Source organism: Lactuca virosa, chromosome 5 (assembly GCF_052849685.1).
Source record: "Lactuca virosa cultivar CGN04683 chromosome 5, Lactuca_virosa_CGN04683_v6, whole genome shotgun sequence".
NCBI classification, from domain to species: Eukaryota; Viridiplantae; Streptophyta; class Magnoliopsida; order Asterales; family Asteraceae; genus Lactuca; species Lactuca virosa.
In genome coordinates, this window is record NC_136430.1 from 19,903,462 (window position 1) to 19,918,958 (window position 15,497).

Consider the following 15,497-nt stretch of genomic DNA (forward strand, 5'->3'; position numbering starts at 1 on the left):
AACCTGGTAGTAAAATCAACCCAAGTCATGGCATCAAGCGTTGCGTCATCCCCGATGACATGTCCGACCTCCTCCCACCAATCTCGTGCCCTGTCCTTCAGAAGACAGGATGCTAGTCTGACCTTGTCCCCCTCGGGACATCTGCTGGTGCGGAAAGCGTTGGCAACATCAGCCAACCATCTGGTACTCGCTATGGGGTCCCGCGCCCCATGATAATCTGGAGCTCCACAAGCCCGAAACTCCCTGAAAGTGAGTGTGCGCGACCCCATCATGGCCGCCACCTCAGCACGGAAGGTGCTCAACCTCTCGTCCATCAGCTCTAAGATACCCTCCTTGATCGAACCGAAGATCACAGGAGTCTACTCAAGTATGGTGCGAGTAATCTCTGAAGAGAGAAACTCCCTATTCTGCTCGTCCAACTGCTCGGTCCCCGAGCCTGGTCCTGATCCCTCCCCGGCACCTGAACTGTCGACTGCTGGTCTAGGGCATAAAACCACCATTCTGAAACACATCATGACAAACGTCAGAAACACTGATATATCTCGAGGGATCGCTACTACTACCAGTTTCCTGGTCTCATCTCAGCTTTCCTTGGTTCAAGTACGGATCCTCTGCTTTCAGTAGTACGGGCCCATACTACCTTCCACATCTATATGTACTTTCCTCAAGTACTGCCTCGACTCCACCAAGCCACTTCTACTGCTACTGATCTCTGCTACTCTCATCCTAGGCTTGCCCTAGGGAAATCTCTGACTCCACCCAACCCAGTCCTCAGCCGCTGAAGGCCTCCTTGTAATGCCAATTAGTCATCACCTGAATACCATCACATGTGACGAGGCTCAGATAATCCTTCGAGTAAAGGACTCGTCCCTATAACGGTTAGACTCAAACAAGAGCTGCGCAATAGGGCCAAATCCAGCACTCTTAGATTATTCAACCCTGATCACATGTGACGTAACGTATTCACCTAATGGCTAACTCCCATTACTCCGAGTCCTACTAAGCACGAAGCAAGCAGCATTCGGACACAGGAAACCACTCAAGCAAATCTATCCTCATAACGAGAAACTGTACTAGCATACAATGCTAAGCTCACACTATCAGGCATAACCTAAACAGGCTATCCTATTGCTGTCTACTTCATACTAGCATAGAATTCTCAATAAGCTGAAACACATATAACAGGCACATAAGGCATCCTCCTAGATCCTTAGTCCTATTCTAGCATGCTGTTCTACTGAAACTGAAACTGATAATTATAACATAAATTTGTATGGGTAATTTGGGAGTACTTACTTGAGCTCGGCTGATCGCATGCACCACACCCTTTTTCCTTTTCTCAAAACTCTTTACTTTTTAAGTTTCTTTTGCAAAAATTCTTTCGAAAACATTTTTTTTCTTTTTGAAAATCTCTTACCAGTTCCTTAGTTTGAGTCCAGTCATACCCGAAAGTGTGTCTGGATCCCTCAAACAAAGGCTCTGATACCAACTTGTAACAACCCAAAAATACTACCCAAAAATTTTTGTTTTAATATTACTAAAATCACATCATCGAATGTCATACATACTAAGAACCATAAAATGAGTAACTCAAAAGTCATGTAACTGTGTCAAAACAAATACTGTATCAATCATATCAAAATATCTTAATAAAACTCCCAGGATAAAACTGAAACTGTGGTGTGTGCCATGCCATCATCCCGAGCTCTTCCCTTTACTTGCGGAAGTACCTGAAACCAAAAACTAAAACTGTAAGCACAAAGCTTAGTGAGTTCCCCCAATCTACCACATACCACATAATAACATATAAAGCAACTACTAGGTCGGGCCCACTGCATCGGACCGAAGTCCGGAAACTGCATCGGACCGAAGTCCGGAACTAACCAGGGCCTTGCCCTCTACATCGGACCGAAGTCCGGAAACTGCATCGGACCGGAGTCCGGAACTAACCAGGGCCTTGCCCTCTGCATCGGACCGAAGTCCGGAAACTGCATCGGACCGAAGTCCGGAACTAACCAGGGCCTTACCCTCTGCATCGGACCGAAGTCCGGAAACTGCATCGGACCGAAGTCTAGAACTAACCAGGGCCTTGCCCTCTGCATCGGACCGAAGTCCGGAACTAACTGAACATAACATAGCATAATCATAACTACTAGCATCAACACATATACTGCATACTGCATCGGACCGAAATCCGGAACACATAACACAAAATCATACTTGAATCACAAAGACATCAAGCACACTAAACTACTGCATCAGACCGAAGTCTGGAACTACTGCTAACTAAACGGGCCGGCATTGTGGCCGTAGACCCGTTCCTACTGGAAGGAAACTCACCTCGTAAGCTGGATGCTGAAAAAGCTACTCGGGAACTGTCTGCTGCTGCTCCGGTATCTCCCCGGCTACAATTCCCATAAATATACTTAATCAAATACTTATAACTAAACTGAGGGTGAAATGACTATTTTACCCCCGGTCAAAGTCAACTTCCAGTTGACCGGACTCGCCGAGTTGGGTCGTCAACTCGCCGAGTCCCTTTCATCCTTTCTAGTCCTCTACTCGCTTCTACTCGTCGAGTTTGGCAAAGACTCGACGAGTTCTTCTTCGATACATAAATCGAGTCTAACTTCATCCGACTCGCCGAGTTGTATGAACAACTCATCGAGTTCTCCTTCATCATATGAACACGTCCAGTCTGCGACTCGCCGAGTCGTAAGAACAACTCGTCGATCCTGAAGAACAACTCACCGAGTTGAAGAACAACTCGCCGAGTCCCAAGCATGCTATTACTATACAATCGATTCTAATCGATTTCAGTGCTTCCAAATCATAGATCTAGGCTCTTAGGGTTGGTTTTACACGTAAAGTTTCCAACTTTACGTGCATGCATGAAGAAATGAGGCTAGAACATCAAAATAAGCTAAGAATGGGGTCTTAAGGTTTGGAACTCGACCTTGGGTGCATAAAGGCAACTATTTTGAGCTCCTACAGCTCAAATATACTCAGATCTATGATCCATTTCCTTATAGGAGTCCCAATCTCGAGTTTGGATCCAAAAAGTCCCAAAAAGAAGCACATCTAAGCATACAAGACTATCAAATGGAAATAACAAGCAAGGTACAAGCTTTAGTACCAGAATGTGAGGCTGATGATCAAGAGACTCTGGATCTTTTTCTTCTCCTTTGGATCATTCCTTCTTTCTTTCTCTTCCAAAACCTCCAAACTAGCACAAACACATTCAAGCTCAACAATGGGGGCTAGGGTTTACAGGGGAAATGCTCTAAAGGTGCTGGAGGCTGGGGTGGGAGGCTATAATGACGTTTATATAGGGTACAAACCCTTGAAATTAGGGCTTCATCCAGGCAGGCAGAGTCGCCGAGTCCCTTCATATGGACTCGCCGAGTAGCCAACTTAAAATGCATGAACATCCCGTCTCTACTCGACGAGTTGGGCTACAGACTCGTCGAGTACCCCTTAAGAAATGAAACTTACTTTATTTAGATTACATACCAGAAATGGGGCGTTACAGCAAGACTGGAAGTCTCAGAGGATCGGATAAGGGTATTTCTTAACCGGTCGAGTAAAGGATGACGAGAAGACATGGGGTAGTATGCAAATGTCGATTCGAGGATCAATTGATAGGAGCGGAGTAACAATTCGGATTTGGATAGAAACCCAAAATCAGAATTCGTGCAGTATTTTGTTTCAGTAAGATGGGATGTGGGGCATCTATATGACAAGGGCATCGGGGGCAGAATTCCAGGATGGTGAACGGGTTGGTTTTATGGTGGTTTAAGCCATTGTGATGTGTCTCGGTTGGCTCTATTTGTAATAGAGCCACGACATGTCGGAATCAGGAAACGGTAGGTCGAAGGAGACCGGGTATGATGTAAGACTACAACTATTCTGGTAGTATCCGCCTTTTGCGTCGGACTCAGTGGCGGCAGGTTGTCTGCCTATCATGATCGGATGGATCAGTCGGATGGAAGGAGATAGGGAAGTTATGGTTAGACGAGGTATCCTTCGGAGGTCGCAGGGGACTGCTGAGTGTGGTTTAGCTCAGCAATCGGGTAGGTGTACAATGTTCCGGACAGTTGGTAGACAGGTTGGGGCCAGGGAGGTCCCCGAATGTTCTTTAGGAAAGCAGTCATATGGCAGCAAGAGGAGTAGGAGAAACTTCAGGGATTTGGGGTATGTGTGTGGATTTGCTTGTTATTCGTTAGCCACAATTGATCGGTGACTTTGTTCATTAGAAAGCCTCAAGGTATTGCGAGTGGGAAGTATTCTATTTAGACTGGCTTTCGTGTGGAACCAGTTCGATGATGATCCGATGTAGGCAGTCTGTCAGGGAGACAGACCCTCTCGAGAGCAGGTGTGATTAGGTTCCAAGTAATTCATTCATTTTCGGATTTCGTGTTGCTGAAGGTGTTGCCCTGGAAAGGGATTATCAAGTTTCGGAAGAGGGGCAAGTTGGGACCTCGGTATATAGGCCCATTCAGGATCACGGCCCGGGTGGGCAAAGTAGCATATCGCTTGAACCTGATAGAGGAGCTTAGCCAGATTCACAACATGTTCCATGTGTCGCAACTTCGGAAGTGTGTCACAGATGAGGCTGCGGTTGTCTCATTAGGTGATATCCAGGTGGATGAGAGCTTGAACTACATCGAGAATCTTGTTGCCATCTTGGATAGGAAGACGAAGGCTCTTCGGAATAAGGAAGTAAGACTGGTGAAAGTGCAATGGCAACATCGGAAGAGTTCCGAATGGACTTGGGAACCGGGAGAGGAGATGCGACATCATTACCCCAATTTGTTTGAGTCAGCAGACTTCGAGGACGAAGTCTAGTTCAAGTGGGGGAGACTTGTAACACCTGGTTTGAATTGGAAAGGATTTAAGCATGGACTCGGTGAGTTAGGAGCTCAACTCGTCGAGTAGGGTCGTATTTCAGGGGCACGAATCGGAAATGACTCGGCGAGTCAGAAGGCTGACTCGACGAGTCAGGGCTGTTTAATGAAAAACCCTAATTTTGGGGTTTGCCCCTATATAAGCCTCATTAAACGTCTTGTAGCCTCCCTTAACATCATAAGATATTGTGTACGGCCGCAAACTCCCTGGTGTGTGAAGTGTGTGCATTTGAGAGCTTGACTTTGGGAATTTGGGAAGGAATCCAAGCTTGGAGAAGAAGAATCAAGGGGAAAACACTGGATCTAGCATCTAGTTCGTCTTGGGCATCAATTTGAGGTATGAATCTGTTACCTTAAGCCTATATTCTAATTGGGAGTTCATGACCCAACTTTGAGGAAATGGAAGCAAGCCTAGATCTGGACCTATCACAAGGGTATGGTTCCAGATCTGAACCTCACTAGTTCCCAAATATCATAACGTTGCATGCTTTATAAGCTTATTCCCTCCCCATGAATGAAAAACTTGTTGGAGGATTAGTTTTGGTGTTTACGGTTATGAAAGGCCCTGCATGCACGTAAAGTTTGTAACTTTACGTGAAATCTACGATAGGAGATGATGGATCTAAAGTTTGGGACCTTAAGTCCCACTGGAAAGGACCGTAATCATGATGAACTGTGGGGGACTCGACGATTCGTGCAAGTGACTCGGCGAGTCGATAGGGTTTACGACCAAGGGTTTACGGCCAAGGGTGTACGGCCAAGGGTGTTCAGCCAAGGGTTTACGGTCAAAGGTGTACGGTTGGTGGTTTACGGCCGTAAACACCAAGGAACTCGATGAGTCCCTCGGGTGACTCGGCGAGTCGACGAGTTAAGCAGGGAACCCGACGAGTGAATGATTGTACTCGACGAGTCAAGGTGAATATGGACTGTTGACCTTGACTATAGACTTTGACTTTGACCAGGGTTGACCCTGGGGGTATTTATGGGACTATGCTGAGATATTTACTCATTGATTATAAACAGTTTGGTAAGAGCAACACAGACATACCTGAATCCAGTTTGCCAGTTCAGCCATTGACAGGTGAGTCTTCTCACCATACCAATGGGTCTAAGGCACCAAGGCCGGCCCATTTTATGATAGTTGGTATACTTGATATGTAGAGGTGTGTGATATGTATATATGTGTGATATGTGGTAGAGATAGCCTTTGTGGCTAATGGTAGAGACAGCCTTTATGGCTGATGGTAGAGATAGCCTCGTGGCTAATGGTAGAGACAGCCTTTATGGCTGATGGTAGAGATAGCCTTGTGGCTAGTGGTAGAGATAACCTTTGTGGCTAATGGTAGAGATAGCTTGTATAGCTAATTGATATGTGCCAATGGTAGAGATGGATTTTATAGTTATTTGATATGTGATATGTGGCAGAAGTAGCTTAAATAGCTATTGATATGTGCTAATGGTAGAGAGAGATTTTATAGCTATTTGATATGTGATACGTGGTATAGTAGCTTTTATAGCTGATTGATATGTGATAACGGTAGAGATAGCTTTTACAGCTAATACGATATGTGTTATGTGGATTGTGTGTGGGGTATGCTCTGGGGGACTCAGTAAGCTTTGTGCTTATGGTTTACAGTTTTGGTTTCAGGTTTCATCGATTTGGAAATGAAGGGCTCGGATTGATCGCAGTACACACACCTATGATTTCCGCAATGATTGATTTTGGGATGAACTCTGATAAATGTTTTACTTAATGATGACTTGAGGCGTTTGAAATAAATGGTATCAATGTGTTAGCTATATTAAAAATGAAATTTTTACCCTTGATTTTTGGGTCGTTACAGATGAACAAAATATACATGTTTTATTCGATTTAAACTGTATACGTATTTTATACCTATAATTATGATGGGTAAAGATGGGTAGATAAAAAATGAGATGAGAGATGAATGATGAGATGAATGATGAGAGATGAAAGATAATATAGATGATGAGAGGTGAAAGATGATGAGAAGCCTTGACCCAAGCGATGGCCCAGTCATATAGCAGAATATAGATAACAGCCACGGACTATTCTAGACAGTCCAGTAGAACGCTAGCAGGCTCGCAACCTATAGGTGTTGTGAATGATGTGTTCACCAGATGTACTCTAAAAAAACCTGGCAGCTATGGACTTAGTGCCTTACAAATGAACGTTAGCAGCTATAGATTTAGTTCCCTATAGATAGACATTGGCAGCTATGGACTTAGTGCCTACCAGATAACATCGGCAACTATGGACTTAGTGTCTGTTATATAAACCCTGACAGCGATGGACTTCGTGCCTATTCCTTAGGACAATCCTTAGGAATAAATATTGAGGAATAGATGATTCTTAGGGAAGATACTTAAGAATAAAGAAGATAATGGGGATGGGTAATTGGGTTAATTGTTTGATGATTGAACATAATAATTATATTATTGTGGGTTGAAAACCATATCTACTCACCAGGTTTCCCAACCTGACCCACTCAGTTTATTTGTATCACATGTATTGATACGAAGACACATTACACTGAGAGATTAAAGGAGATGTAATTCATTAGTGTAAATGAATGTAAGGTCTGTTTATGCTTATGTTTCTCTATTGACGGTGACATCCCAAAGTTTTAATATAAACAAAATACATTTCTTCGGAAATACTTTGATAATATTATTATCATGTTTTTCTGAGAACAAATTCCGCAATACTACTTTTTAAAATGGATACTATGATTTTTAAATAAGCATAGACAAAATTTTTAAAATGACCGTGAATTTGGGGATGTCACAAAAAAGACCAATCTCATCTTCAACCCCGTTTATCCTTCTCTTCCTTTAATTTTTTCACTTAATCAAGAAACAATCATGTACTGATCAAACCCATCGTAGAGGACAGAAAAGTCATTAAGGAAAAGATTAGAGTGCGTTTGGTTATGGAAAATTTTCTAGTTTTCCATGAAAATTTTCAAATGAAAATGAAAATTTGGAAAACGCATTTGGTTGATTCAGTTTTCAATTTTTTCCAAGAAAATGAAAATATTTTGTTTTCCAAATTGTATGTAAATTAGAAAAGTGATTTTTAGAGTTTTCTAAAGTTTTCTAAATTTCTAAGATGGAAAATGAAAACTCCACCGTTTCCAACCAAACACGTTTTCTAAAATTTTCATTGAAAACTGAAAATAAATACTCAACTTTATTTTCTGAAAATATTTTCTTGGAAAATGAAAAAAGTTTTTCACAACCAAACACACCCTTAGCATCTCCGATCTCAAACAAGATGTACAAATTGGAAATAGATTAGAAGAGAAAGACAAGGAATTTGTTGTTCGAGATGTGCCACAACCACATCTGACAAAATTATTTGATGGTGGAGCAAAAACCAGAGAAAATGAAGGGTTCTAACTCTGAGACGATGAGGTGCATATCTGACGGTGATGTAGATTAGAAATGATGTTCGCTTAGTGGAGACGGTGGTGCACAAGTTGCAAATGGAGCTTGCAGAGACGAAGGTGCGTAGAGGGAGCTTACGGTGGTGATTGCAAAGATGGTGGTGCACAGGTGACGACATCGGCGATGGTATTTTCTCTCTTTCCCTCTCTGTGTAGCATCGGTGACTCCAAGTTGGAGAAGAGAACCTAATGAAGAAGGGTGTAGGTAGGGTTTTAGAGTGGTTAAGGGTTGTGGTATTGGGCCCGATTTTTTTTTTTTTTTTTTTGACTGTTAATAATATAAACAAATTAAAAATAAATCAAAATTGAAATAGATAAGGGTAAATTTGTCTTTTTAGGCAGGTTAATGAAATTAGGGATGAAACGCGCACCTTTTTAAGATATAAGGGACGATCCAAGTTAATTTTTAAAATCAGGGACTGAACATGTCTTTTGACATCTGCACGAGAGATGATTTGTATAATTTACTCCAAATTTTAGTTTAACCGATCTAATGATTGGTTTCCGGTTCAACCGGCTCGACCGTCGGTTCAACCGATTAAACCATTGGTCTACATATGGCGGTGGTATGTGTTGGTCTTGGAGTTGTGTACACTCCTCTTGATTACTATTGAGCTATTCAATTTTCTTTGGAAACGAACTGTTTTTCAATTAGTTAATTGAAATCCAACTATTCAAGTCTAATAAATCGGTTCAAATAGTTTTTTTTTATCGTTTCTATTACACCGATTCAACTCGGTTTTTGAAGAAATCATCCAGTTCAATCTGATCTAGAACTTAGCATAAAATAGGTCGTTGTTGAACTGATCCCGTCTCCGGTTTCGGTTTCGGACATGCACATGAATCCCTTTCTATTTCTATTTCTATTTAAAACACTCACAAATTCAAATCCAAGATTTAACTTTTAAATTGTCTGGGAAAATGGATATGCACATAAATCCCTTTCTATTTCTATTTATAACGACAATAACAATAGAATTTCAAGTTTCAACCTAACATTTTTAGATTGGTTACACAAGAAAAATAAAAATTCGAACCAATAGTTTTATGCTATCATGCTATCATACACATAATGGCACCAACTATTTCGTTTTTTTTTTTCGCAAAACTACAAGAAAAATAAAAATTCGAACCGATAGTTTTATGCTATCATGCAATTTTTGAAAAGAAAGTCACTCACTTAATGACTTAATCAATTTCTTCTAAGACGACAACAACAAAGTCACAAAGATATACAGCGGGTGCAAACGGATTCCCATCCTTGAAATTTCTCCATTTCCCCACCCTCACCCTCTTCTCCGAAATTTCCAGCCTACCTATTTCCCCATCCCACCCAAATAACTTTGCCCCTCCCTTGCTCCCGCTCCGGATTATTTTTTAATAAATATCCCCATATGAGATACGTACTCACGGGTTTGGGGTCCCACCTAAGTTTTTGACATCCTAAACTTGAGTTTTTGACATCCTAAACTCTAAACAAAAACTTTTATATTATTATCATCTCCGTATAGTAAGATACCCACAAATTAGTTAATTTCTTATTAAAAAAAATGGAAATTATCAAACCCACGTTTAGGTCATCTTGCAGTCTTTTGAAATATGAAGATACCCATACCCACCAGTCAGTTTCTTTCAGAACGACAAGAAAGATAGAAGTGAAGCTCTGAAACCAGCAGTCGGCATGTCTTTCCTTATAAAGACGATACAATTAAATGATTATGAACATCAAGAACGTCTACATTCCTATCAGTTGTATGAAAAATTATGTCATCGATAAGTTTTAAGGGTGGCGCCGCATGACGTACAGACGATGGCTTTCCACGATCGCCAATAAAATGGGATGTAACAGAACCTCGTCGCCGTCGACATATCCGCGACTTTGGCTCCCCGGCCGCACCTTGAACATGATCCGGCCACCGGCTTCGTCCGCCGCATCTTTAGAGTCTGATCGACCAAAAAACAAAACACCACCATGCCGAGATGAAGCTTCTTATTCGATCGATTACTGTTTGAGGAAAAGAACGTCCTATGGATGGACCGTTGGTTTTTCGACGACAAAATTGTGGTCTGAATGAGTTCATGTTGGTGGGCTTTTATAAAAGCCTATGCACGAACAACGTACGCGTGATTGGTGGGGTTTTACTCACAACCGTTGATGATTACCACGTGGAAAGGGTATTATGGTCTGTACAAGAGGTTCACGTGTCACAATGTTTGTAGATAAGGGGTTTTTTTTGCTTCGGACTAGATACAAACCCTCTGCTCAATTTATTTTTATAAATCAATTTTAAACATGTATAAACTTTGTAAAAGATAATAAATGTATTCTATCATGTTATCTTAATTAGACAGACAAAAAAAAAACGGAAACGGCTTTGAACCGGACCTAAATTACATATTGGGATGGTTTCCAGTTCTACTATATTTATTTTTTCAGTTTTTGGTTTTTGTGTATTAGTTTGGAACTGAAAAAAACCGTTTCTTGGGCCAAACCCGGTTCTGGAATATAAAAAAAACGGCGCTGGAACCGGTACCCCCTTCAACCGGTCCGGCTCAATTTCTGGTCCGGATCGGATCGGAACCAATGCTCATCCCTAGACCAAACGCCCACTATGCATAAAAAAAATTATGGAAGGATTTGTCAATTTCATGGACATGCGAAAAGTTTACTATAGTCATGGTCTTTAGCTTTTGCCAAAATTGGATTAGACAAGTTATTGATACTAACTGACAACTAGTATGAGATTATTTGTCAAATTGCACACCAAGTCGCTATCAAAAATGAACAAAGTCACAAAACATGGTGGACATTTTAGTCCCTTGTCTTTCTTTGATTACTTAATAAACAAGTAATTTGACATATGAACATGAAGTTGAAAGGGTTGGCATTTGGGGTTTCCCCAACTGCCTCCTAATGAATGCATTCATTGACAAAACCAAACGCAAATGCCAACCTTACCATGACCAAACAAAATTAGTGCGACACAGTGACATACTTTTATAACTGCAAGAAATTTCTATATTATATTTCTTGACCAATTTATCATGATTTATTGAGATATATATGAGCAACAATGGGATTCAATTTCGGGTTTCAACAAAGGCAACTGATTTTGGAAACATAAATTTCTAATTGTAGCCATTGCGTATGCTTATGCCGATTATGTACATGTATGGCCTTCAATGTTGAAATTGACCATATACTGATGGACGTCAAGTTGACGATTGCGATTGGTTGTGATAAATTAATGTTGCTTGTTTGTATAGATGCATGCATACGCGCATCTCAACCAATAAATGGTAACGGGCCAAAAAAAATACAAATACAAACTATATATAATATAAGAAAAATATGTGACGACCTTATTCAAATTTCCATCTCTCATGTGTCATGCAATGTCTAAATGATTAAATGGGTGTGCATTCACGTGGTCCTAGCTTGGTAGTAATCTCCGACGTGATGTTGATATGCTAATTGCCAAGTCCGGACGGTATACCGTCAAACCGTACTATGTGATTGTTGGGTAGGACTAAATCCAGGGAATACTATACCCTCGGTGCGGTTCAAGTGCGGGTAGATTAATTTATTCATAAACTTATTAATGGCAGGATTAAATCAAATCCCTGAATTCATGTAAATGATAATTGTCTGTATTAGTCTGTATAATCTGTTAGAGTGGTATCGTCTTCAACGATTCAAAGTGTACTTTATCATATGTATTCTAATTTTTTTATTAGTAATAAACAATAACAAGAGATGCCAAATCTTAGGCCTCCTAGGCGATGTTCTATGTTTTGTTTGTGGTCATATTGGTTATCATGATTCATGCAATTTTCCATTGAAGAAGAGGAAAGTAGATGAAACCGTTCATACGTACAAGCGTAGTAAGTTTATCGTTTGTATTTATTTTAATGTTTGATGCACACATATAATAATATCAAGATTTCATTATATTTGTTGTGTAAAAATATGTGAGATATAGATTTAAATGTTGTTATTTTCATATTGTCGTGTAGGATTGCAACCATATGTTGGTAGTCATAAATGAATTAATACGATTCAACCTTGAATTTTGCTCTTAGAAGATGATAGTAATTGTTGTCATGATAACAGTAACTGTAATGTTGATGGTGAAAATGGAAGTTATTTTGAGGATATGAATATGAAGTCTGGTTATAACATGAACGAAAGTGATATTTACCGTTCAAATTCTCAAATCTAATACTGTTGATGAAGATTTTATAGGTGGTTATGATCATCCTGAAACTCATATAGGTTTGGCTAATTATTATTAGAAATAAAACACATTCTTTGTTGAACTGGATGATGATACATAATAATTATATTTGAAATGTAATTTATGTTGTATGCAAGTTTTTCGTTGATGAATCATCTGGTAGTAATCAATATCATTCTCCTATAGGTCATATATATTGGATACCAAATGTTCTCGATGGAATAAGGCTATTAATGTGGTCAAAATATCCATTTTATGATCATGTCAAAGCTATGTATTACTATTATGCTATTGAAGGTGGATTTGATGTTAGGAAAACAACTCGGAAGATGATCAATAGATATGTTATATTGAGATATTTTGTATGTAATCATCAGGGTGATCCTAACACATTTGAAGTTCATACATTAGAATCTAAATCTAGATACAAAATGAGGGTTGATATGCATCGATCAAGATGTGAAGCTGGTATAAAGTGTAGAGTTATTCCTAGGTCAACTCAACTTGAAATGATTGATGTTGAGGAAAGACATAATCATCAGGGTGATCCTAACACATCTGAAGTTCATACATTAGAATCTAAATCTAGATATAAAAAGAGGGTTGATATGCATCGATCAAGATGTGAAGCTGGTATAAAGTGTAGAGTTATTCCTAGGTCAACTCAACTTGAAATATATGATGTTGAGGAAAGACATAACCATCGATTGTATTCTAAGGAGAACATGCATTTGTCTAAAAAAAAAACTTGATTATATGCAAAAAGTGTTCATATTTAAGATGTCAAGTCAGAATTTTGGTGCAACATCAGCACATCGACTATTTATTGGATCACATGGAACTACCATGTTGGAAATGTCAACGACTTCAAGAATTTTGCTCGTGACCTTAATTGTCATGTTGGTGGCACCGATGCCCAATATCTTGTGGATAAGATGAAAGAAAGAGTCAATCATGTTAATAACGTTTCATTTGAGTATAAAACAGATAAAAAGAAGCTTGATGTTGTATTTTGGCTTGATAAGACTTTTAAGCTACATTATATAGAGTTTGGTGATGTAGTTTCATTCAATGTTATTTTTGAACCAATGATAAGTTCTATTTTACATTTTATTATATCATATGTTAATTAAACAAATATAATAACCATTTGTATTTTTTTTACATATTTTAGGTATGATAAGATTTTTGTGTCATTTACTGGAATTGATAATCATAAAAGATGTGTGACTTTTGGTAATGGTTTGTTGAGTCGTGAGGATGGTGAATCATGTATTTGGTTGTTGGAATGTTTCATGTGAGCTTTTAAAAACAACATTTGTTTGTTTTATCGGACTAGGATGTAGCTATGAAGAAAGAAATTGAGTAATCATCGGCTTTGTATGTGGCTTATTCAAGGTTCTAAAAAGCTCGTCATGGCTACGTCATGGCTCCAAGGCTTGTACTTGTCGTCAAGTTTTACCAAAATGCCGCCTTAAATCATATATGTATATAAAAATGAATAATAGTAGAAAATACATATAAAAATATTAATTATATACAAAATTGTCGCCCTAAGTCACGCCTTACAAACGACGTCGCTCGCAAAGGCTCGGAAAAACTTGAGGCTTGACATTGCCTAAGTCACTTCATAATAAGGTTTGTCAATAATATTATGAATTTATGATTATATGTAATGAATTGTCTATGTTTCTAATATGAATATTTACATTACAACATAAATTTAAATACAAAAGGTTAATAATGTTCAATATATATATATATATATATATATATATATATATATATATATATATATATATATATATATATATATATATATATATTCAGGTTTGTTGGGATTTATACAAAAATGTCGAATTTAAGCAGAGATTCAACTCTCTTATATGGAACTCGAAGATTGATCGAAATCAATTTGAAGAAGGATGGAAGCTTTTCATTAATGAATATAATTTGAATGATAACAAATGGTTTAATGAAATGTTTTGATTGAGAGAACGTTGGATTCCTAAGTATTTTCTCGACATACCTATGTGGGGTTTAATGTGTACGACTTCTCGTGCAAAGAGTTCTAATGCTTCATTCCAACCCCCAAACAAATTATGGTACGAATCTAGTGAATTTCATGTAACATCCCATGATTCCAGGTATTTTCAAATCCTTCCCTCGGTAATTAATATGTCATGTTGGTCTTTGAATTTGGTGGAATTTAGCCCTAAGGGGCCTGAGGGGCAAATTGGTAATTTTGGTCAGAGGGGGAGTACGCTAGGCATACATATGAGTACGCTAGGCATACTAGGGTGCGCCCTAGTTCGCAGGGTGTACGTATGTCCGAGTGCAACCCTAACTTTTAGGGTTTGTCGGGTATTTAAACCCCATTATGGACCCTTGACCCCCCATCCTTTCAGCCTCCAAGTTATGAGATCGTTTTTGGCAAACCCTAGCTTCTCTTTGGTGTGTGTGTGTGTGAGAGAGAGCTAAGAGTGTGTTTCTTGTGTGGTTGAAAAAGAAGAAGTTGCATCAAGGTGTTTGGAGAGTGAAGCAAGCTTGTAGATCTGGGATCATCTTGTTATATAGAAGCTCCATAAGGTAAAAAGCTTCTGCCTTTGTGCTTGTATTGTGTCGATCTAGTTTTGATAGCTTTTTGGTGCTCTTCTTGTCCCAAAAGTCCCAAAGTTGTGCATGATTTGTATTGGACGTTTTGAGCTGTCCCTTCAGACCCTAGGAAGGGCTCGAAGTTATAAAAATGAAGTCCCTTTGGCTAGTTTGGCTTCATGTTTCTTATTGGAGGTCTTAATGGATTAATACCATGTATTAAGGACTTTTTGGACGTCTAAAGTCTTAAAGTTTGAGACTTTATGGTTCTGAGATACATTTGGTCG

At 39.3% G+C, this 15,497-nt stretch overlaps 1 protein-coding gene across 1 annotated transcript; it reads right to left on the minus strand.

Annotated features, from left to right (window-relative positions):
* Positions 1-9,534: 9,534 nt before the first annotated feature.
* On the minus strand, positions 9,535-10,433 carry LOC145115856 (uncharacterized). Its single transcript, XM_079052215.1, has one exon. The coding sequence runs from the start codon at positions 10,349-10,351 to the stop codon at positions 10,145-10,147; it is 207 nt and encodes a 68-aa protein (XP_078908341.1). The 5' UTR covers positions 10,352-10,433; the 3' UTR covers positions 9,535-10,144.
* Positions 10,434-15,497: the final 5,064 nt, after the last annotated feature.